General features: G+C 45.4%; 1 protein-coding gene across 2 annotated transcripts in view; it reads right to left on the bottom strand.

The window, feature by feature from the left end:
* Positions 1–17,520: 17,520 nt before the first annotated feature.
* ATP10A (ATPase phospholipid transporting 10A (putative)) overlaps positions 17,521–22,699 on the bottom strand; it is a 181,572-nt gene continuing 176,393 nt past the window's right edge. For both annotated transcript variants that reach the window (XM_043489379.1, XM_043489380.1), the window contains 5 exons: positions 22,100–22,300; positions 19,705–19,785; positions 19,522–19,626; positions 18,951–19,138; positions 17,521–18,808 (listed from right to left, as the gene is read on the bottom strand). In XM_043489379.1, coding sequence (XP_043345314.1) covers positions 18,190–18,808; positions 18,951–19,138; positions 19,522–19,626; positions 19,705–19,785; positions 22,100–22,300 — 1,194 coding nt within the window. In that variant the 3' untranslated portion in view covers positions 17,521–18,189. The remainder of the gene's footprint in view (positions 18,809–18,950; positions 19,139–19,521; positions 19,627–19,704; positions 19,786–22,099; positions 22,301–22,699) is intronic.

Here is a 22,699-nt window from a genome sequence, read left to right as displayed (position 1 = left end):
AAGCAATTATCCTCTAATTAAAAAATGGATAAATGTATATAAACTTTCTTGGAATTAATAATTGCTCATTTTTCACTTGACTTTACTCTCTGAATTCATTCTATCTGACAGGATAGTGTAATGCCTCTGCATACTATTTTCCACACAATTACAAACTAGTGATTTATCAGTTCATCAGTATGCTAGTACCAGCTTCTAGCAGCTGAAAGAACTAATGATTAAATATTCAGGAACTTTAGGAGTTTTGTAAGCCAAGGTTGTTGTTGTTTAGTCACTAAGTCAGGAAATGACAGCTCACTCCAGTATTCTTGCCTGGGAAATCCCATGCACAGAGGGGTCTGGTGGGCTACAGTCCATGGGGTTGCAAAAATGTCAGACACCACTCAGCAACTCAAGAGCATCAAAGCCAAGGTGCTGGGAGCCTGATGTCAGCATGAGGAACTCCCCAGTGCAGTGATGGGAAATGCCTCGAGCCGGCTGGTTTTGTTGTTTGTTTGCTGTCCCCAGAGCACCTGTTTCGCGCACACCACTCTCCCAGCTGCTCTGCCCCCTGGAGGCACCTCTTCGAGAACATGAATCCTGCTGCCTCCTGAGGCTGCACATCTGCCCCGGGGCCTTCCCCCGCTGCCCCCGGAGTCCCCCACCTCTGCCCGAATTCCACCTCCTGGGTCAGATGTCTTTTTCACTGATTCCCTTTTTGGCTGGAATCGTCTCAGTAGTATTCCTAGCAAGAGTGTAAGGGAGATAATTTGTTTGATCTTTCAGCTCTATTTTCACTCATAATTGATTAATGGTTTGACTGATCATGAAATTCAAATGTTGAAATAATTTCCCCCTGGAATTTGGAAAGCACTCCCTCCTTGCTTTGCAGCTTTCTATGCTGCTGTTTAGAAGTTTGGGGCTATCCTTGTATTTAATCTTTTTCAATGACTCTTCCCCCCCCCCCCCTTTGGAGATGTTTACATCCTTCCTTTTATAGCTAAGGTGGTAAAGTTTCCTACTGATGTGGCTCATGTTGGTCATCTTTCTGTACTTTTCTAAGAAACATAATGAATAGTTTCAATATAAAAACTCATGTCTCTTCCTTTTTTAAAAATGACTTTTGCAAAAATTCAGATTAAAAATTTTTTTTTAATTGAAGCATAGTTGATTTACAATATTGTGTCAATTTTAGGTGTATATAGCACAGTGATTCAGTTATATATAATATATATTTCTTTTTGGATTCTTTTCCCACATAGGTTATTACAAAATACTAAGTAGAGCTCCTCATGCTATAAAGTAGGTCCTAGTTGGGCTTCCCGGATAGATCAGTTGGTAAAGAATCAGCCTGCAATTCAGAAGACCCTGCTTCGATTCCTGGGTCAGGAAGATCTGCTGGAGAAGGGACAGGCTATCCACTCTAGTATTCTTGGGCTTCCCTTGTGGCTCAGCTGGTAAAGAATCTGCCTGCAATGCAGGAGACCTGGATTCGCTCCCTGGGTTAGGAAGAATCCCCTGGATATGGGAAAGGCTACCCACTCCAGTGTTCTGGCCTGGAGAACTTTATGGACAGTATGAAAGTGAAAGTGAAGTCTCTCAGTCGTGTCCGACTGTTTGGGACTCCATGGACTATAGCCTACTAGGCACCTCCATCCATCCATGGGATTTTCCAGGCAAGCATACTGGAGTGGGTTGCCATTTCCTTCTCCAGGGGGATCTTCCCAACCCAGGGATAGAACCCAGGTCTCTACATTGTAGGCAGATGCTTTTACTGTCTGAGCCACCATAAAGAAAGCTGAACACTGAAAAACTGATGCTTTTGAACTGTGGTGTTGAAGACTCTTGAGAGTCCCTTGGACTGCAAGGAGATCCAACCAGTCCATCCTAAAGGAAGTCAGTCCTGAATATTCATTGGAAGGACTGATGCTGAAGCTGAAACTCCAATACTTTGGCCACCTGATGCAAAGAACTGACTCCGAAGGAGGGGTGACAGTCGGCCTAATGACCAGGCTGAGCACGAGAGGAATCAGGGAGGCTTCATATTTAAAGGGAGGTTTGTGGAAGCGACAAGAGAAACAGTAGGCAGGTGGGACGTTTTGGGTAACCTTTATAATAAGGTGCTTCCCTGGTAGCTCAAACGGTGAAGTGTCTGCCTACAATGCAATAAAGGTCATCTCTCCTTTTCTGCCTCAGCTGGAACTATACTTTACACTGGGAAAGACTGAAGGCAGGAGGAGAAGGGGACAACAGAGGACGAAATTGATGGATGGCATCACTGACTCGATGGACATGAGTTTGAGCAAGCTCTGAAAGTTGGTGAAGGACAGGGAAGCCTGGCATGCTACAGTTCATGGGGTTGCAAAGAGTGGGACAACTTTCACTTTCTTTTTCTGTTGATTGTCTATTTTATGTATAGTAGTATGTATATGTTAATCTCAGCTTTCTAGATTATCCTTCCTCTTACCTGCCTTTCCTGTTTGGTAAAAATAAGTTTGTTCTCTGTGTCTGTGAGTCTCTTTCTGTTATGTAAGCAAGTTCATTTGTATCATTTTTTTATTCCATTATATAAGTGGTCTCATATATTTGTATTTGTCTGATTTACTTCATTTAGTGGGATAATCTCTAGGCCCCTCCATATTACTGCAAATGGCATTATTTTGTCCTTTTTTATGCTTGAATAATATTCCATTATATGTGTGTATATATATATATATATATACACATATATATCTGGGCTTCTCTGGGTAGCTCAGCTGGTAAAGAATCTGCCTGCAATGCAGGAGACCCCAGTTTGATTCCTGAGTCTGGAAGATCTGCTGAAGAAGGCATAGGCTACCCACTCCAGTATTCTTGGGCTTCCCAGGTGGCTTCGCTGGTAAAGAATCTGCCTTCAATGTGGGACACCTGGGTTCAATCCCTGGGTTGGGCTGATTCCCTGGAGAAGGGAACGGCTACCCACTCCAGTATTACATATATATATATATACATTTATATTTTTGAATTATGATTTTCTTCAGATATATGTCCAGGAGTGGGATTGCTGGATCATATGGTAGCACTATTTTTAGTTTTTTTAAGAAACCTCCATACTGTTCTCCATAGTAAGTGCACCAATTTATAGTTCCATCACCAGTCTGTGAGAATTCTCATGTCCCTTCCATTTTTAAAATTAATTTGTTTTTAATTGGAGGATGATTGCCTTATAGTACTGTGTTGGTCTCTGCCATACGTCAACATGAGTCAGCCACAGGAGTACGCGTGTCCCCTCCCGCTGGACCCCGCCTTGCACCTCCCAGCCCGTGCCACCCCTCTCGGTGTCAGAGAGCGCCAGATCCAAGCTCCCTATGTCACACAGCAAGTTCCCACGGGGCATCTAGCTTTATAGATGGTGATGTGCATGTTTCAATGCTAGGCTCTCAGTTCATCTCCTTCTCCTTCCCAGCTGTGTCCATATGTCTGTTCTCTATGTCTGTGTCTCCACTGCTGCCCTGCACATAGGTTCATCAGTACCATCTTTCTAGATTCCACATATATGCATTCAGTTCAGCCGCTCAGTCATGTCCGACTCTTTGAGACCCCATGGGTCACAGCACGCCAGGCTTCCCCGTCCATCACCAACTCCAGGAGCTTACTCAAACTCATGTCCACTGTGTTGGTGATACCATCCAACCATCTCATCTTCTGCCATCCCCTTCTCCTCCTGCCTTCAATCTTTCCCAGCTTCAGGGTCTTTTCAAATGAGTCAGCTCTTCACATCAGGTGGCCAAAGTACTAGAGTTTCAGCTTCAACATCAGTCCTTCCAATGAACACCCAGGACTGATCTCCTTTAGGATGGACTGGTTGGATCTCCTTGCAGTCCAAGGGACTCTCAAGAGTCTTCTCCAACACCACAGTTCAAAAGCATCAGTTCTTTAGTGCTGAGCTTTCTTTATAGTCCAACTTTCACATCCATACATATATTCATTAGTATACAATAATTGTTTTTCTCTTTCTGACTTACTTCACTCTGATAATAAGCTCTAGGTTCATCCACCTCATTTCAACTGATTCAAATTCATTCCTTTTTTATGTCTGAGACAAAGTTTCTTATTTTATTACATAGACACCTAGTGGTCAGGTGTTTTACCTGTGGCATTTAAGCCTTAGTTTTCTTCTTTTTTCTCTTCTATTTTCATCTTTATATTTTAAACCTATCAATATTTTCTAGGATATTTTATTGACTTTACCTACTTATTGGAGTTTTAAAATTTGTCATCACACTTTTCATTTTTAAAACCTCTTTCTTTTTTTTTTGATTCCTTCAACCACAGCTTGTTATTTCTCATATATGAACAGTCTTTCTGAGATAGTATTGAAACAGGAGGGAAGGGGGCACAACTTTGAAAGAATGACATAGCCCAAGGATACAACATAAACTGATTAGAATCAAATGGATCCAAGATGACAGACAACTCCACTTTGAATAGACTTTGATCCTCAGTCAGCAAGCTGAATGACACACCCAGAGGCACCATGACAGTTCCAGTTCAGTTCAGTTCAGCCTCTCAGTCGTGTCCGACTCTTTGCGACCCTGTGAATCGCAGCACACCAGGCCTCCCTGTCCATCACCAACTCCTGGAGTTTACTCAAACTCATGTCCAGCAAGTCGGTGATGCCATCCAGCCATCTCATCCTCTGTCATCCCCTTCTCCTCCTGCACCCAATCCCTCCCTGCATCAGGGTCTTTTCCAATGAGTCAACTCTTCGCATGAAGTGGCCAAAGTATTGGAGTTTCAGCCTCAGCATCAGTCCTTCCAGTGAACACCCAGGACTGATCTCCTTTAGGATGGACGGGTTGGATCTCCTTGCAGTCCAAGGGACTCTCAACAGTCTTCTCCAACACCACAGTTCCAAAGCATCAATTTTTCAGCACTCAGCTTTCTTCACAGTCCAACTCTCACATCCATACATGACCACTGGAAAAACCATAGCCTTAACTAGACAGACCAAGGCACTGTCAAAAACCAAGGAGTGGGCAATGGCCCAATTCCTGCAAACCTCCTCCCCTTTTCCCAAATAGTTGGAATAATCCTGTCACTCATTCAGTTCAGTTCAGTTCAGTTCATCCACTCAGTCGTGTCTGACTCGTTGTGACCCCATGAATCGCAGCATGCCAGGCTTCCCTGTCCATCACCAACCCCCAGAGTTCACTCAAACTCATGTCCATAGAGTCGGTGATGCTATCCAGCCATCTCATCCTCTGTCGTCCCCTTCTCCTCCTGCCCCCAATCCCTCCCAGCATCAGGGTCTTTTCCAATGAGTCAACTTATTAGCATATGAAATTACCCAGCCCATAAAAACTAACCATGACACATTTCATGGCTGCACTCACCCTTTGTGATGGCCCACACTTTGTCTGTGGAATATGTTCCTCTCTGAATCTGAATAAACCACTTCTTACCTATCACTTTGTCCCTCAATAAATTCTTTCTGCAATGAGACATCAAGAACCTGAACTTTGTTAGGTCTTGAATCCAGGCACCATGGGTTTTGGCTAGGTTGAATCCCAGCCACATGGATTCAAATCCCATGTAGGAGTTTGGTTGGGTTCAAGTCCCAGTCTGAGGTAAATGGTCTCAGTATGCCTTCCTCTGTTTTTTTGACCTCTAGCTTTAATATTAGAGACTTTCTCAGATGTTTGCATGTTTTTTTGCAATATGAAAAATACAGGCAGACCTTGGAGATGTGGATTTGGTTCCAGACCACTGCAATAAAGTGAGTATCATAAAAAAGCAAGTCACACGAACATTTTGGTTCCCAGTGCATATGATACTAAGATGGTGGAATAGAAGGACATGCGCTCACCTTCTCCTGTGAGAACATCAAAATCACAAATAGTTGCTGAACAACTATTGACAGGAGAATGTGGAACCCACCAAAGAAAGATACCCCATGCATAATGGCCAAGGAGAAGCCACATCAAGATGGTAGGAGAGGTGCAATCACATTTAATATCAAACCTCATACTTGCCAAGATGCTTGGAGGGCACAAACAAAATCTTGTGTCACCAGAACCCAGGGAAAGGAGAGGTGACTCCCACAGCAGACTGAGCCAGCCCTGCCTTTGAGTGTTTGAGGGTCTCCTTCAGAGACATGGGTCAGCAGTGGCCTGCCTTGGGGACAGGGCAGCAGCAGTCCTGGGAGATGTGGCATGTGGCCTAAGTCTTCTCAGAGGAGGTCGCCATTAGCCCCACCATAGAACCGCTGTGTGGGTGATCCACAGACTGGAGAACAATTATACCAAAGAAATTCTTGTAGTGTTGAGAAAGTTCTCGGTGCCACAACAGGCTTCCTAACCTTGGGATCCAGCAAAGAGGCATAACAAAAATACCTTGTTGCTCTCTTCACAGGAATTTCAAGACTTTTAGGAGCTAGGTGTTAGGAACAGGAGGAAGACCAAATACCTGTCTTATTGTAAATCACAATATCACAGTAAGCCTAAAGGATGTTTGTAGGGGCAGTATCCTGAACAGTCCAGGTGCCAGATAATAATATTGAACAGTGTTAGCAAATCTAAAATGGACAAACGTGAAATCAAGAAGGCTGGGAAAGGAGCTGTGTGGGGCTCTGCTGAGGCCCAGCGGGCCTACAGGAAAAGGAAGCTGGCCAGTGCCCTCACCACAGGCAGGTGAGACCCCAGGACCTGCCACACATGTCCAAGGGCCCTCTCTTCAGAAGTCTGAGGACAGGTGGTTTCAGTTCCTTCCAAATTTACCATGGTTTGGCCTCACAATTTTAAATTTGTGTGGAATTTATTGATATGGACATAAGAATAAATTATTTTTCCACGTTGTTGACCAGTTACCAGTGGGACTTAGTATCCATTTCTCTTTCTCATTGGTTATTGATCCTTTCTTAAACCATCCATTAAGTTATTGCCTATAACAGGGTACATTTCTGTCATTTCTAGTCAGTTCGGTTGATGTACATTTTTCTGAATTACTTTTACACTATTTAAGTATCAGCATTTTATATTTTACTATTTGTTCCCCCCATTACTTTTATTTTGTAGAATATTCTTTGATATTTTTCCCTGAAAAACTCTAGATCCATTCAATTAATTGTAAGAAATAGAAACATGAAGTGGTCCATTTTCTAGACAAAGTTGAAGCCTGGACTCTATAGACAAAGTTGAAGCCTGGACTCTATAGATAAAGTTGAGGCCTGGACTCTATAGATAAAGTTGAGGCCTGGACTTTTTAGATAAAATTGAGGCCTGGACTCTTTAGATACAATTGAGGCCTGGATTCTTTAGATAAAGTTGAAGCCTGGACTCTATAGATAAAGTTGAGGCCTGGACTCTATAGATAAATTTGAGGCCTGGACTCTTTAGATACAATTGAGGCCTGGATTCTTTAGATAGTTGAGTTTGGGGGAGGGAGATTATACTAGATCCTAAAGAGATAGGACTCCACCCATTACCTGTGCCCTAAAGTCATTAGGCTCTAAACTTACCTAACAACTTGTGGATGTGACGCAGTTCATGCACATGGAGGGTCCCTAAACAAGCAGGATATTGAGGCAAGGAATAAACCAGCAAGAAAGTCTTTGTTGAAAAATGTAGGTGTAAGTCGGGAAGGGAGAAAAAAGGATATCTTATAAGGAAATAATGAAACTTAGGCATTGTTCAGAAAGATTGTACACTGCACAGTACTCAGCCAATGAAGAACCGAGCGGAGGGACCTGCATGTTAGGGAATAAATGACTTGCTGTACCCAACCTGGGTGTGCCTAGGTTGTGCCTGCCAGACACCCAATCTTGAAAAGGCTGTCATTAAAGTCTTGCTTTCATTGTGCTTCGTGTCTCCGAGTCCATCCCTTGGTTTGGGGTTGGTGAGTGTATTTCTCACATTAGTTTCAAAAACCTAAACAAGGAAAAGAACAACAACAACAAAAAACTAAACATTTTAAAAGGCTGTATGAATTGTGTTTGAAATGCAATAATTTTTTATCCTTGGTTTTCTAACCGAGAAATGAGGCAAATTTTCATAGTTAAGACTTTGATTAATGTCTTCCTAAGCTCTAATTATTTTCTAAGCTCTAGTAGATTGTCTTTATACTTACTGGGAATATTTTTAGACATTTAAATTTTTGTCAGTGTTAGTATTTTATTGGTCAATGAGAACTTTTCCTTTCCCCCATTATGTCCTATAGAAAAGTGAGGTGTTTTTTTTTCCCCCTCAAGGTGATACAAAGAACTGACTCATGGGAAAAGACCCTGATGCTGGGAAAGATTGAAGGCAGGAAGAGAAGGGGATGACAGAGGACAATATGGTTGGATGGCATCACCGACTCGATTCGTATGAGTTTGAGTAGACTCCAGGAGTTGGTGATGGACAAGGAGGCCTGGCGTGCTGCGATTTATGGGGTCGCAAAGAGTCGGACACGACTGAGCAACTGAACTGAACTGAACTTGAGCATTCTTTGGGATTGCCATAGACAATATGCCTATAGACGCAGCCATAGGTCATGATAAAAACTGGTTAGAATGAACTAGATCGCACAGGGGAAAAGATATAACTTCCAGTAGACCCTAAGCCATTTCAGTCCTTTATCAAATCCATCTTTGTGTGAACTGTTCCCTTGGTATCTCTGATTTTCTTGAAGAGATCTCTATTCTTTCCCATTCTGTTGTTTTCCTCTATTTCTTTGCACTGATCACTGAGGAAGGCTTTCTTATCTCTCCTGGCTATTCTTTGGAAATCTGCATTCAAATGGGAATATCTTTCCTCATCTCCTTTGCTTCTTGCTTCTCTTTTTATCACAGCTATTTGTAAGGCCTCGTCAGACAACCGTTTTGCCTTTTTGCATTTCTTTTCCATGGGGATGGTCTTGATCCCTGTCTCCTGTACATCACGAACCTCCGTCCATAATTCATCAGGCTCTCTGTCTATAACATCTAGTCCCTTAGAAACTCCAGTACTTTGGCCACCTCATGCGAAGAGTTAACTCATTTGAAAAGACCCTGATGCTGGGAGGGATTGGGGGCAGGAGGAGAAGGGGAAAACAGAGGATGAGATGGCTGGATGACATCACCGACTCGATGGGCATGGGTTTGGGTAGACTCCGGGAGTTGGTGATGGACAGGGAGGCCTGGTGTGATGCGATCCACGGGGTCGCAAAGAGTCGGACACGACTGAGCGACTGAACTGAACTGAAGTGAGACCCTAAGCCTCGTTATACATTCACTGTAATATGTTAGCATAAGCTAAGGACACACCCACAGGTGCCCGGATAGTGCCGAGGCTGAGCATAAAAGATAAAAAAGTGGGCAGTGGCCCAATTCCTGGAAGTCCCTGCCCCTTTTTGAACTAGTTGGAATAATCTTCCCACGCGTTAGCCTATGAGATTACCCAGCCCATAAATACTAACCAAACCATATTTGGGGGCTCTTGCCTTCTGAGATGGCCCACACTCTGCCTGGGGAGTGTGTTTCTTCCAGGGGCACTCTCCTCTTTGATACAAGCTGCATTCTGTGCGTGGAATGTGTTTCTTTCTAAATAAATCCACTTCTTACCTATCACTCCGTGTCTCACTGAATTCTTCGTGCCAAGAGACATAAAGAACCTGAACTTCAATAAGTCCTGAGATTAGGTATGTGTTTTCAATGAAAAGATAGTGGATTCAAGTCCCAGTCTGAGTCATGGCCAAATTTGAGTCCCAATCATGGGTTCAAGCCTCATCTGAGGTGCATGGTTTCAGCTGGCAGCCACGAAGGGACAGTGATAAGGTAAGGAAATGTTGAGAGTTAGGTCTTGGTCCTAGAAAGGCTAATGGAACACCATGAACCAGGTGTACTGTGGAGGATGCTCCGCCAGGGTTTGCCCGTTTTTGATGCACTGGTCAACCCCAGATGCTTTGGTCTCTGACTGGAAGCCTAGATACAGAGCAGAGGAAGGATGGCAATTGACAAGGCTTGCTGTAGAAAGATGTATGGAATGGCTGTGCTTGAGTACATCCCACAGCAGATCCAGGACAGGATTTGAGAATCTATACTCTTCTCCTTGATTCTGAGGTTTTTCCCTCTTATACTCTATATTTATTCCTGTTTCATTTTCTTCTCTCTTTTCTTAAGCCCAGAAGACCTGTATGGCTGCCAAGATATACTTTTTATTGACGAGTGCTGACCCTTTATTCCTGAATTTGCAGCTAGGCCAGCTCCTGCTCATTGGTGACGCCACAGAGAATACCTTCTGCATCATTCCTTTGTGGCAATTTTTCAGACAGTAACATCTGGTTAAGAGATTACCTTGGAAAGGATATCATCTAAAATTCTAAGTGTAAATCTTGACCAAATTGCATGGTGGACTTTGACATAAGAATAACTGTTGGATAGCATGTAAAAAGACATCACCTCAGCCTTGGGTCTGAAATGGGTCAGGCCACATCAGTCCTGACCAGTACCCCCTCTGGGCCACATACTCCAGGATTGGGGATTTGTTTCAATTGGTTTATTCAGTTTTCAGTAATAGGCTAGCTGTTTTTATATTCCTTTGTCTTTGTGTCTGATTGTCCCACCCCTTTAATGGGAAGAGATTTATTAACTAAGTTAGGGGCCACTCTACTTCTTAAAGGGCAAGGAAAACACTCTCACCACTAAATGACTCTAACATAAAGTGGAAAGCAACAGATTAAATCTGGAGCTAAAATGAAAGCTTTAGTAGACTCTAAAGTATGGAATATCAATGTTCCGGGCCTGGCCAGAGATATCCAGGGGGTGTTTATTAAATTTAAAAGGGCTATAGAGTATTTACATATAAAGCAGATATTTCTTAAAGCAGGTAAGATGCTCAAAGGTGTTTGTTAATAGATTACCAAAATGGAAAGTGCTTAATGTAACTAAATTAACCATAGCTGATATTTCGAGCCTGATAAAAATTTAGAGGGGAAACTATAAAACATTATGATATAAATGAATGAATGCGTCAGTCATTTGATATTGCTGAGTTGGTAACCTAATTGTTTGAGGCGGGGTGGGGGGGGGAAGAAAAATTTTATTTTTCTGGATGTAAGTGTACAAAAGTCATTTTAGGAGGACTTGCCTGTGTATTTGAGACACAAATGTTCTACCTGGTCCTCTACAGGAAAAGTTATCTCCACCATATTTTAAAATACAAATTTTGAAAAGGAGAGTAAAATAATTTAGAAATTGTCTTGTCAAGGATAAATAGAAATCCCAAGTATCTTTTCTGTAAGCATTGGTAAAAACAGTTTAGTCATCTTAGACAGGTGACCTTGATTTGTTCCATCTGCCCAATTTGAATGCAATCTCTTTTAAAATTTTTTTTAATGCAATCTCTTTTGTAACTGATGGGTTTTACATATTTGTACATGACTCAAGGCTGAAATTTTGAGATGGGAGTAATCAGGTCTTTGGTTTGGTTTGGTTTGGTTTAGTCACTAAGTTGTGTCCGACTCTTGTGACCCCATGGACTGTAGCCTGCTAGGCTACTCTGTCCATGGGATTCTCCAGGCAAGAATACTGGAGTGGGTTGCCATTTCCTTTTCCAGGGGATGTTCCCAACTCAGGAATTGTATCCAGGTCTCCTGCGTTGCAGACAGATTCTTTACCGACTGAGCGATAGGGAAGATAATGAGGTCCTTATTTGTTATCTACATATGCATTATAGATGTATGGTATTGCCTAAATTGATAAAACAGCTCTATTTAATTGGGTTTAAAGTTAAATGCTTATATTACATAAATACTCATAAATGTAAAGAAAACCAGCCAAAATGAATTTCAGGTTCATGAGATCTGGCAAATACTCAATACTGAACTGATATCAATATTAAAGCCAGCTTAAGATTGGTGGTTTGATTAACATTTTTACATAATATCAATGTTAAGTGTGCAGTCCATTGTTCCATGTCCAGTTCTAACTGTTGCTTCTTGACCTGCATACAGGTTTCTCAGGAGGCAGATAAGGTGGTCTGGTATTCCCATCTCTTTAAGAATTTTCCACAGTTCATTGTGATCCACACAGTCAAAGGCTTTAGCATAGACTAGTCCCATCACTTCATGGCAAATAGATGGAGAAACAATGGAAACAAGTGACAGACTTTATTTGCTTGGGCTCCAAAATCACTGCAGATGGTCACTGCAGCCACAAAATTAAAATACGCTTGCTCCTTGGAAGAAAAGCTATGACAAATCTAGACAGTGTATAAAAAAGCAGAGACATTACTTTGCTGACAAAGGTCTGTCTAGTCAAAGCTATGGTTTTTCCAGTAGTCTTATATGTATGTTAGAGTTGGACCATAAAGAAGGCTGAACACCAAAGAATTGATGGTTTTGAGCTGTGGTGTTGGAGAAGACTCTTGAGAATCTCTCAGACTGCAAGGAGATCCAACCAGTCAATCCTAAAGGAAATCAGTCCTGAATATTCATTGGAAGGACTGATGCTGAAGCTGAAGCTCCAATACTTTGGCCACCTGATGTGAAGAACTGACTCCTTAGAGAAGTCCCTGATGCTGGGCAAGATTGAAGGTAGGAGGAGAAGGGGACAACAGAGGATAATATGGTTGGATGGCATCACTGACTCAATGGACATGAGTTTGAGCAAGAACTGGGAGATGGTGAAGGACAGGGAAGCCTGGCATGGGTCCATGGGGTCGCAAAGAGTCAGACACGATTGAGCAACTGAACATCAATAATGTTAAGTGTAATACTTCTGCTGTATCTAGGTTTACTGAAGGTCAAATTTGTTATTCCTATTGCAAATTTGTCATCCAGAGAAGTAACTTCATGTGAAATAAGCATTTAAGGATAGCAAAATGTATGTTTTCAATAAAAGAAGGTGTGAGGAATAAAAGAAATACTGAGAAAAGAATTGTGCATGATCTGGATTTTCTAAGATTGGATTAAATTTAGATGGGCAGATGAATTTTGTTGGGACAGGGCTGGGGCAAGACTGGATTTGGTTTCTTCAAAGTTCTCTTGAAATGCTGTTTTTGATAAGACACTATGTTAATTTCTTTAAGTGGTCTGTATTTGCTTTTGAGAGCTCTTCTAACTTTGGTCAAAGAATAAGTATTTTCTCATAGTGACTTATGATCTTATTTAACCAAGTTATTGAAAACTTTTTGACAAACTTCCCAAATACCAAATTTTAATTAAAGTTCTTTTGATTTTCAGCTAACTTTGGGGTGATTTAGAGAGCTCCTAAGGTATCTCAAAGAAATACATTTAACTAGGATTACTGGGTGTGTTAATTTAAATGTAATCATAATTCTGGTTATTGCAACTAAGTTTCTTTTATAGATTATACTGTAATCAGATATTTAACCCTATCTTTTAAGTCTTTTGTGGTTTATAGATAGCTATTTTTGTACTTTGATGCTGTTACAAAAAGTGCTTCATCATCAAGAAGATTCATAAGAAGGCTAAGGAAACAGTTGTAACAGTTGCATATCAAGATGATGGCTATGAAAGGATTCCAGCCCACATAGACTTAAAACTAGTTGCTATCTTGCCTGGGGACCCCTAGATCAGGCATCCGGAGATTTTTACTCCCTGACCAGTGGCATTGATGTACTAGTCAGACTTGAAGTAGTTACAGAAGATAGACTGTTAACCCTCTACTTTCCGTAAGAATATGGGAGTAAAATTTCTGAGGGGGGGAATGAAAGACGAGGGAAGGGGGCATGGTACAACCTTTAAAAGAATGACATTGAGGAAATTAACTAGTTAGAACTAACTAGGTCCAAGATGGTGGAAGATTCAACATCCAGTAGACCCTGAGCCTCACTATACGCTCACTGTAACACATCAGCCAAATGACACAATCACCAGCACCATGACAGTTTCCAGGCTGATCATTAAAGGTCAAAAAGTGTGCAGTAGCCCAACTCCTGGAAATTCCTGCCTCTTCCCCCAGATAGTTGGAATAATCCTCCAACTTAGCCTATGGAATTAACCGGCCCATAAAAATCAATCACTCGTGCTCACTTTGGCAGCACATATACTAAAAAAAAAAAAAAAAAAATCAATCACTCCATGTTTTGGGGTCTTTTTCTCCTGAGATGGCCCACTCTCTGTCTGGGAAGTTTATTTCTCCCAAGGCCATTTTCACCTTTTGAGATGGAATGTGTATATCTCTGTAAATAAATCCTCTTCTTGCCTATCACTTTGTGTTTCACTGAATCCTTTGCAATGAGACATTAACAAACCTGAGCTTCAGTAAGTCCTGAGAGTAGGTGTGTGATTTCAACAAAAAGACAGTGGGCTGAAGACCCAGTCTCGGTTTTGGCTGAGTTCCTGGTTTTGGTGGGTTCAAGTTGCATCTGAGGTGCACAGTTTCAATATGTGTAAGGAGTGATAATTTGGCCTCTATTTCCAATATTCATTCTTTTTAAAAGTTCGTATCTTATTGCATTACCTCAAAATTCCAGGAAATATTAACTAATACTGGATTATAACAAGACACTTTCCTTTATCTGTTTCTAATAGGAGCTTTCCTTTCTCTCTGTTGCTTTGTCTTTATCTCTGTTTCTTTCAACTTTCCTTTATCTGTTTCTAACCTTCTAAGGCCTTTAGTGTTTTAGTATAAACATTAGTACTTGGAGTCATCAAATATTTCTTGAGTGTGTTCTAAGAATTAGGTTCTGTGCTAGTGTCAAGAGTGTAAGGTGAGAATGACATAAGATCTGACTTCCAAGAACTTAAAATTGGTTTGGCCAGACAGTAAAGAATCTGCCTGCAGTGCAGAACACCTTGGTTTGATCCCTGGGTTGGGAGGATCCCCTAGAGGAGAGCATGGCAACTCCAGTATTCTTGCCTGGAGAATTCCCATGGACGGAGGAGCCTGGCGGGCTCAGTTCAAGGGGTCACAGAATCAGACAGGACAATGTCAAATACTTAGTCCAGCCATTTTGTCACCAAGAGCAGAGGCTGCCTCCTTATTTTGGATGTGTGATTAGGCTTGGGTGATGTGACATATATTTCCTAGGACTCTTTTATTTATTTACTTCTGGCTGCACTGGGTCTTCACCGCTGCCGGTGGGCTTTCTCCAGGTGCGACAAGCAGGGGAGACTCTTCGTTGAGCGCACAGGCTTCTCATTGTAGTGGCTTCTCTTTCTGCAGATTACAGGTTCGAGGCGCACAGGCTTCGGTAGTTCCAGCACATGGGCTCCGTAGTGGTGGCACAAGGGCTCTAGGGCACAGGCCCCGTAATTGTGATGCATGGGCTTAGTTGCTCTGCAGCATGTGGGACCTCCCCGGACCATGGATGGAACCCATGTCTCCTGCGTTAATAGGCATGTTCGTAGCCACTGGACCACCAGCGAAGTCCTGCCAGGGCTCTTTTGAGATAATCATGGAGTTCATCTCTAGGATGATTATTTGAGATCAAACTTAACTATTTGCAATGTATTATTGTAGGCTTCTAGAAACATTCCTCATCCTTTGGGCAGCTAACAGCCAATGCCCTTTATGATGCTTTTTTCTCTGAAATAGCCTTGATAGACATAGTTACAAACTGTCTTTCTAGATCATTCCATTTCCCAGGAGGAAGTATCTATGGAGGAAAAACGGCTTTATTTTTGGCTGTGCTGGGTCTTTGCTGCTTTGTGGGGGCTTCCTCTAGTTGCAGCAGGGGCTCCTCTCCATTTCGGTGTGCTGGCTTCTCACTGCACTGCCTTCTGTTGCGGTGAAGCACAGGCTCTGGGCACACGGGTTTTAGGCAGTTGTGGTGCATGCGTTCAGTTGCTCTGCAGCTTGTGGCATCTTCTCAGACTAGGGATCAAACCCGTGTCCCCTGCATCACAGATGGATTCTTATCCACTGTGCCACCAGAGAAGTCATGGTAAAATGTCTTTGGAAAGAAGGCAATTGTGAAGACAGGAAAGTCTGGAAGCTGAGATGTTTGAACTCTCTGATACTCAGATAGCGTCTAGTTCTTCTTGTACTTTGTACTAACAATCCTTAATTCAGGCAACAGTAGAGTTGCCCATCTTCCCAAGGAAATTCTTTTCATATGTGTTGCTCCAAAAACAGATGAAGTAACCTCAGGCATGGGGGTGGGGATGGGTGAGATGGGATGACCCTCAGTCGTGGGCATTGATGGCTGCTGAAACCCCTCCCCTTCCTCTCCTCTCTTGTCCCTCTAACAGACTCAGATATTACTGAGTATCCACATATGCAGCCCTGGTAGTTGGAGGGAAGCTGACCTCTCTCCTAGCTATTAGGACATTCCCCACAGTTTGCCAGGAACTGGCTTAAGGCCGTCCTGCAACCCGGGAGAGGTCCAGAAAACTGCGTCTGCTCAGTATGTGGAGAGTGACGCTCTCTCCCCTCTGGAGCACGATGCGAGCACTTGTCCTGGGATGGTTCTAGCCATGTCATTACCAGGAACAGAACCAGCCTTGGGATCGAGCTGACTTCAGAGAGCTGAGCACCGGAAGGAAGGGGAAACCCGAGGTCTGAGTTGCGTGTTCGGTTGCCTCGGGGCCCACCTCTCTGGCTTTGCAGATGAGCCCTGTCTTCCTTTCCATCTGACCAGATAAGGCATGTTTTCTGCCACGTGCAATGAGCCACATACCCTGGGTAATCCATTCTACCTGGCATGCTATGCTCAGAAACTCCATAGTCCTGAGATCCTCCAACCTCCGCACACTGCACAGCTCCACAGGGCCCTGAGCAGAAGCACATCCTGCTCACTTCACGCCCTCAGGTTGAGCAAGCAGGCAACTCACAGTGGCTGGCAGAGCCAAAGAGAGCGTTCTGAAGAGGAAATACTACATAGCTGCCTCGAATTCTTATCATCTCCTCCTTCCCTTTTTCTCTGTTTAGAGAGAGGGCAGTAGTGACTCCTAAGACAAAAAGGGAAAAAGCCCAGCCTCTTGGCAGGAAGTGTCTTGTAGGTGGGGACGCCTGGTGCAGCTACGGCCTGGGTCAATGTCCCAGTGTGCAGCCCGCATGCCACCCAGCTGTTTCCTTCATGGAATCTAAAAGAACCTGCCATGAAGAAGTGTCCCAGCGTACTCAGAGCATGTTCTGTTAGTGCAGCAAAGAGCAGGACCCTATGGGGTCTTCCTGGGATGGACCCCTCCCCATATCCTCTGCTGTAGCTGCTCTTTGAGGTACCTAGATAGTAGTATCTGATGCATATTGCCTGAGTTTTCCAGATGTTGGAACCACCACCAGATGGAAGAAATGAACTGCTTGATGACCATGAGCCTCCAGACTTTCTGGCACCTAAGGACTGATCACCATCAACCAATCAGGGAACTGTCACAGCTGATCACAGACCCTGGGATGCCCCTTCCTCATGTGGCCTTTAAAAACATTTTGTGGAAATCCTTAGGGGTGTTCCTGGTATTTTTTGAGCACAAGCCACCCATTCTCTTTGCTTGGTCCTGCAGTAAACATTTCTCTGCTCCGAACTCCAACATTTTGGTTTGTTTGACCTGCCTGCGTATTGGGCACATGAACAGGTCTTTAGTAACATTAGGTAACATGTTAATAACATCACACAACAGTGTCAACCGGACACGATCTCTTTGCAAAGTGAAGGCTGTTTATTGCTTGTTATGATTTTAACAGGCAAGAACCTACATAGGAATTATAATACGTACAGGTGATCTTTACCAAATGCCTGCATAGAAATGAACGTTGGAATGAATTTTGTGTGTGTCTGCTTTCCCAGAGTTCTCAATTTCCCTTTCCTGGTGAAGCAGAGACCCAACCCCCCTAGTGGTGGGACTGACAGACAGACAGTGAGGATCTCCGCCAAAGCCACGTGTGTGCCCATCACCTCCCCTGACCCCATCCACACTCGCTGGGGGTTCCCTGTGCTTACCCTCAGGGAAAGCAAAGGTCACACATACTGAAGCAAACCAAACAGACTGCATTTTCTTTAATAAAATGAGATGAAAAAATAAATCTAAGCACACCTTTTCAAGTGTCACTCTTCTTTAAACTTTTATATAAGATAAAGCTCTTATTTTTCTTTTCAATATACTCTACTTAAAATTTTTAAAAAATAAACTTTCTTTTTTCAGTACCTTTCATTTCCTGTGTCAGCCTTGGAAATACATAAAATATACCTCACTAGAACTCTGTGCAAATAATAAACATAAATAATATTACATCTTTCAAAAAAAAAGGGGGGGGGCATTTCAAGGTTTTCACTCTGCACTGCCAGCCGCGCTTCTTGGAAGGGGGTCCTAGAAGCAGTCTGTGGTCTGCCCACTCAAGCCACACAGGTCCCGGTCCGGCGGCGCGGAGCCGGGCAGGAAGTCGCCGTCGCGCTTGTCCATGTGCAGACCGCTCCGGGAGAACTGTAGGACACTGCCTAGCCCGCCGACCAGGGACAGCGAGGACATCCAGTTGAGGGAGCTGAGGCCGGGCACGCTGAAGACGGACGGCAAGGGGGCTGGCTGGCTGGAGCTCACAGGTTTCATCCTGGAGCCTCCCGGACAGCCCTCCACGGCCACCGGCCCCGGCGAGGAGGACCGAGAGGGCTGGCTGCCCAGCCCGTCCGGCAGGGTGCCCTCCCTCCGCAGCACGCCCACGTCCACCGCGCTGGGCTCCCCGCCAGCCTCGGGGGAGCAGGCCGGCTGCCGCGCGCCCCGGGACACCCGTGAGCTGCAGTCCTGGGAGACGGACCGCGCGGCGCTGATGCTCCTCTGTCCCGGTGGCTCCGTCCTTGCTTCTCCCGGGATGTGCCCCTGAGCAGAGGTCTCTCCGGGAGCCCTGAATTTCCCGGGGGACTGCTTGGCTAACTGGCGTCCCAGCTGCAGCGGGGTAGGGAAAAGGGTCCCCTGCAGGGCTTTGAAAAACAACCTGGAAAGAACATACAGAACACAGTCAGCTACTGCTGCCGCAAAGCCTTTGAGCTCTGGGATTCGAATGGTCCAGGAGCACAGCACAGACAGAGCTTTCAGCGCTCACGTGGGACCTGAAGGCCGCTGTCCTGCACCCCTACCTGGGCAGCAGAGCAGCCACGGGCGCGAGCAGACAAATGCAGTAAAACACGGGGTCGCCCATCAACGCCTGCATGGTCCAGTAGGGGTTGGAGGGAGGGTAGCACGTCGCGCAGGAAGCGTTGTAAATCAAAGCCACGGTGAAAAATAACACCACACTGAAGCCACAAGCTGTCCAGTTGAGCCAGGTCTGAGGGATAAAGAGCACAACAGGGCTTCTGTTTCAACAAAAACGCACCGGTCCTCCCAGAGCAGGCGCAGTGTTCTCAGAGTGGGAACAGGGTGGGTCGGCATGAACACAGGCTGGGCGATGGACGCCAGGGGCCAGGGGAAGTGGGGTGGAGGGGCTCCGCGTGCGGGCAGGAGCCCAGCGCTGCCCAGGACAGGCGCGGGCGTGGGCGTGGGCTGGAGCTGCCCCACCCAGGCTCGGGTCCATGTGGCTGGCCCGGGGATCCAGTGTGTTCTCAGCACAGAGAGGCTGGCTTTGCAAAACCCTGCTCAAGCTCACAGACTGGGCACCTCAGTGAGGGCTCACAGACCAGCCCCCTTCCGGGTCAGTCCCACAGTTCTCACCCAAGTCTTGGTCTCGATGCCCAGGTGCAGGAGGAAGGTGAACAGGGCGATGGCAGTGATGGGGGTGCCCCAGGTGAAGATGTCTGTGTCGGAGTCGTAGTAGGCCTGAAAGACAGTGGGGTCCTCTGTCTGCGCGTCACCGGATGAAACTGGCGGGAAAGGCCTGGCCAGGGGCCAACTTACCAGGTAGGGAATGAAAAAGCACACGAGGCTCTGGAAGGCAGCATCGGCCATGTTCAGCCAGAACGTGCGAGGCCGGTATTCCTGAGACACAAGAACAAGCACAGGCATTACAGGGATGGCCTCATCTCTTCACACGGTTTTCCAGTCACCCCTGGGGGCCGCGAAGGCACAAGCCAAGCACCCCAGGGACACTTGCTAACTCAGGCCTTGGAGAGGGAGGTCCCGGGGGCTGGGGGATGGTGGAAAAACACTATGGAAAGGCTCTGCAAGGGCCCTTGAGGCTGAGTTGGTCACTGACAGCATCTGGGTCTGCAAGGTCCATTACAACAGGAAAAAGAGGAAATGCATTCTAAAATCCCATGAGGAGTTTCCCTAGCCAGGGACTAAAGCATGAAATTCTGGCAGCCGCTTCAACCTGAGTCCTTCTACTTTGTAAAGGGCTTTGCTTCCCTCTGTTGATGGACCCCCTAGAATGTTTCTTAAAACTGAGTTATTTTAACATTAAATCACGGATGTCTCCTAATGTTAAAATCAGTTAGCTGCATATAAAAGGCAAAAATGACTATGAAATGGACTAATCAAGTCTTCCTTGGGTGCCCATGTCTGTATCTGACCCTGAGTTCTGAGCTGCAAGAGCGAGTACTGGCCCACAGAACACTCGAGCAGACAAGATGAGCGATTACCAAGCACTGAGGAAAACCAGCCCCTTCCTGTTAGTCCCCAGAACAAACTCACCCAGGAGGTGAGACCTGGCTGAGTACAGGAGCGCCCCCAGGTGATGAGCAGAGCCCCTCATTTACTGGACCCTCAGTAGCCTGCGTCCCAGGCTGCCCACACGAAGTCAGTCCTTCAGCTGTGTCTGACTCTTTGCCATCCCACGAACTGCAGACTGCCAGGCTCCTCTGTCCAGGGAATTTTCCAGGCAAGAATACTGGAGAGGATTTCCAGTTCCTATTCTAGGGGATCTTTCCCACCCAGGGATTGAACCCTTATCTCCTGTGTTTCCTGCATTGGCATGTGGATTCTTTACCACTGCACCACCTGGGAAGCCCGGTGGGAAGTCAGTGCTTCAGTAAATCAGTTCTGAATTATCTAGAGACCACTGTGGGAGATGCTGGGCTCTATTCCCTGGGCACATGTATAATTCCAATCAGCCCAAGAGAAGCACTGACGTGGCTTTCTTTACTGACCAGCAGGGACAGCTGGGAGTCAGCATGCCAATCTACGCAGTGTATTAATGTAAATATCTATTTACATTATCGGTTTGTGTTCACTTGGTTTTCCCAGAGTTTCCCTATGGATTTATCTTCTCATTAATCCCTATTTGAAGAAAATCACATTTCTTTTGGGGATGTTTTAGAAAAATCCCTGATCTGCCTACAGCTATCCCACATGTCCTTGACTTGGATTCCAAATAGGCTTTCCTTGGGCTCCTGGAAACTTTTAGTGGAAAGACAATTTTCATCTTGGTATACTTTTAAAAGAGCTTCCCATGTGGCTCTAGTGGTAAAGAACCCACCTGCCAGTGCAGGAGACACAGAGGTGTGGGTTCGATCCCTGGGTGAGGGGAGAGCCCCTGGAACAGAGCATGGCAACCCACTCCAGTATTTTGCCTGGAGGATCCCAGCGACAGAATCCCATAGAGCCTGGCAGGTTATAGTACATAATGTTGCAAAGAGTCGGACAGGACTGTAGCAACTTAGCATACACCCACACATAGTTTTAAAAAAATCTTTTCTCTTTTTTTAAGCTTTAGGTAAACTGATATACAGAAACTACACATACTTTTAATGTAAACATTTTGATGAGTTTGGGCCCATATATACACCTCTGATACCATCACAACCATTCAACTCTTTCTACTTCAATGCATTGTAGTCAAGTAGACAGAATTCATTGTTTTACTCCCACTGGTCAGATTCTAGAATTTTAACTGTTTCGGTGTCCATTTTTTTTAGAAGATTTTATTTTTAAAATTTTACTGGAGTATAGTTGTATAGTGTGTACAATGTTGTGTTAGTTTCAGGAGTACAGCAAAGTAATTCTGTTTTATATTCTTCATCAGATTCTTCACCGCCATAGGTTATTACAGAATACCGAGTAGAATTCCCTGTGCTACACAGTAGGCTCTTCCTAGTGATGTTTCATATACAGTAGTGTGTGTATGTTAAGGTCCCAAGCTCCCAATTTACCCCTCCACGCCATATTTCTCCTTTGGTAACAAAAGTTTGTTTTCAAAACCCGTGTTTTGTAAATGACTGCATTCGTATCATTTTAAGCACTGGATTCCGCATCTGAGTGACCTCGTCCGGCGTCTGCCCTGCTCTGCCTGCCCAGGGTGTCCACGGAAAGAGGCCGGGCACCTCGCTGCAGGGTGCCGCGGGGCGGGGCTCACCTCCATGTTCTGGCCGCTGCGGTAGAGCTGCGGCTCGGCCAGCAGCACGTCGGCCGGCACGTCCTTGTCCAGCACCCCAGTCACGAGCTGGGGGAGCGACGAGAAGAGCAGGTTAAAGAAGATCAGGTACCACTGGTCAATCATGGCGGACGCGGAGAAGCCGCAGTAGAACTGGAACCAGAACAGGAGGCCGACGAACATCTGTGGTCAAAGGAAGGGTGGGACGGCGGTTCTCAGCTGCCCCGCGGGCTCCGGTCCCAGGCGGCCGAGAGCCGCCTGCGGACGCCCGTCCCAGGGGGCCAGAGAGCTGCCCCGCAGACGCCCGTCCCAGGCGGCCGAGAACCGCCCGGCGGACTCCCGTGATTCCCGTCCCAGGGGCCCGCGGACGCCCGTGACTCCCGTCCCAGGGGCCAGAGAGCTGCCTGCGAACTCCTGTCCCAGAGGAGGGGCTCTGGCCGAGAGGCTCGCAGTCTGGCTGGAAAGGCTGAATCTGTGAGCGGAGATTGTCTCCAGAGACAGCTCTCACCTTGGTGCCCTGTCTCTCCCTCCCCTCCTGCATCCCTCCAGCATCGGAAGGGCAGCAACAGCAGCTGGGGATTC

The sequence above is a fragment of the Cervus canadensis genome, chromosome 17 (genome assembly GCF_019320065.1).
Source record: "Cervus canadensis isolate Bull #8, Minnesota chromosome 17, ASM1932006v1, whole genome shotgun sequence".
Lineage (NCBI taxonomy): Eukaryota > Metazoa > Chordata > Mammalia > Artiodactyla > Cervidae > Cervus > Cervus canadensis.
Note: the sequence above shows the minus strand (reverse complement) of the source record. Positions and strands in the feature narration are given on the sequence as shown.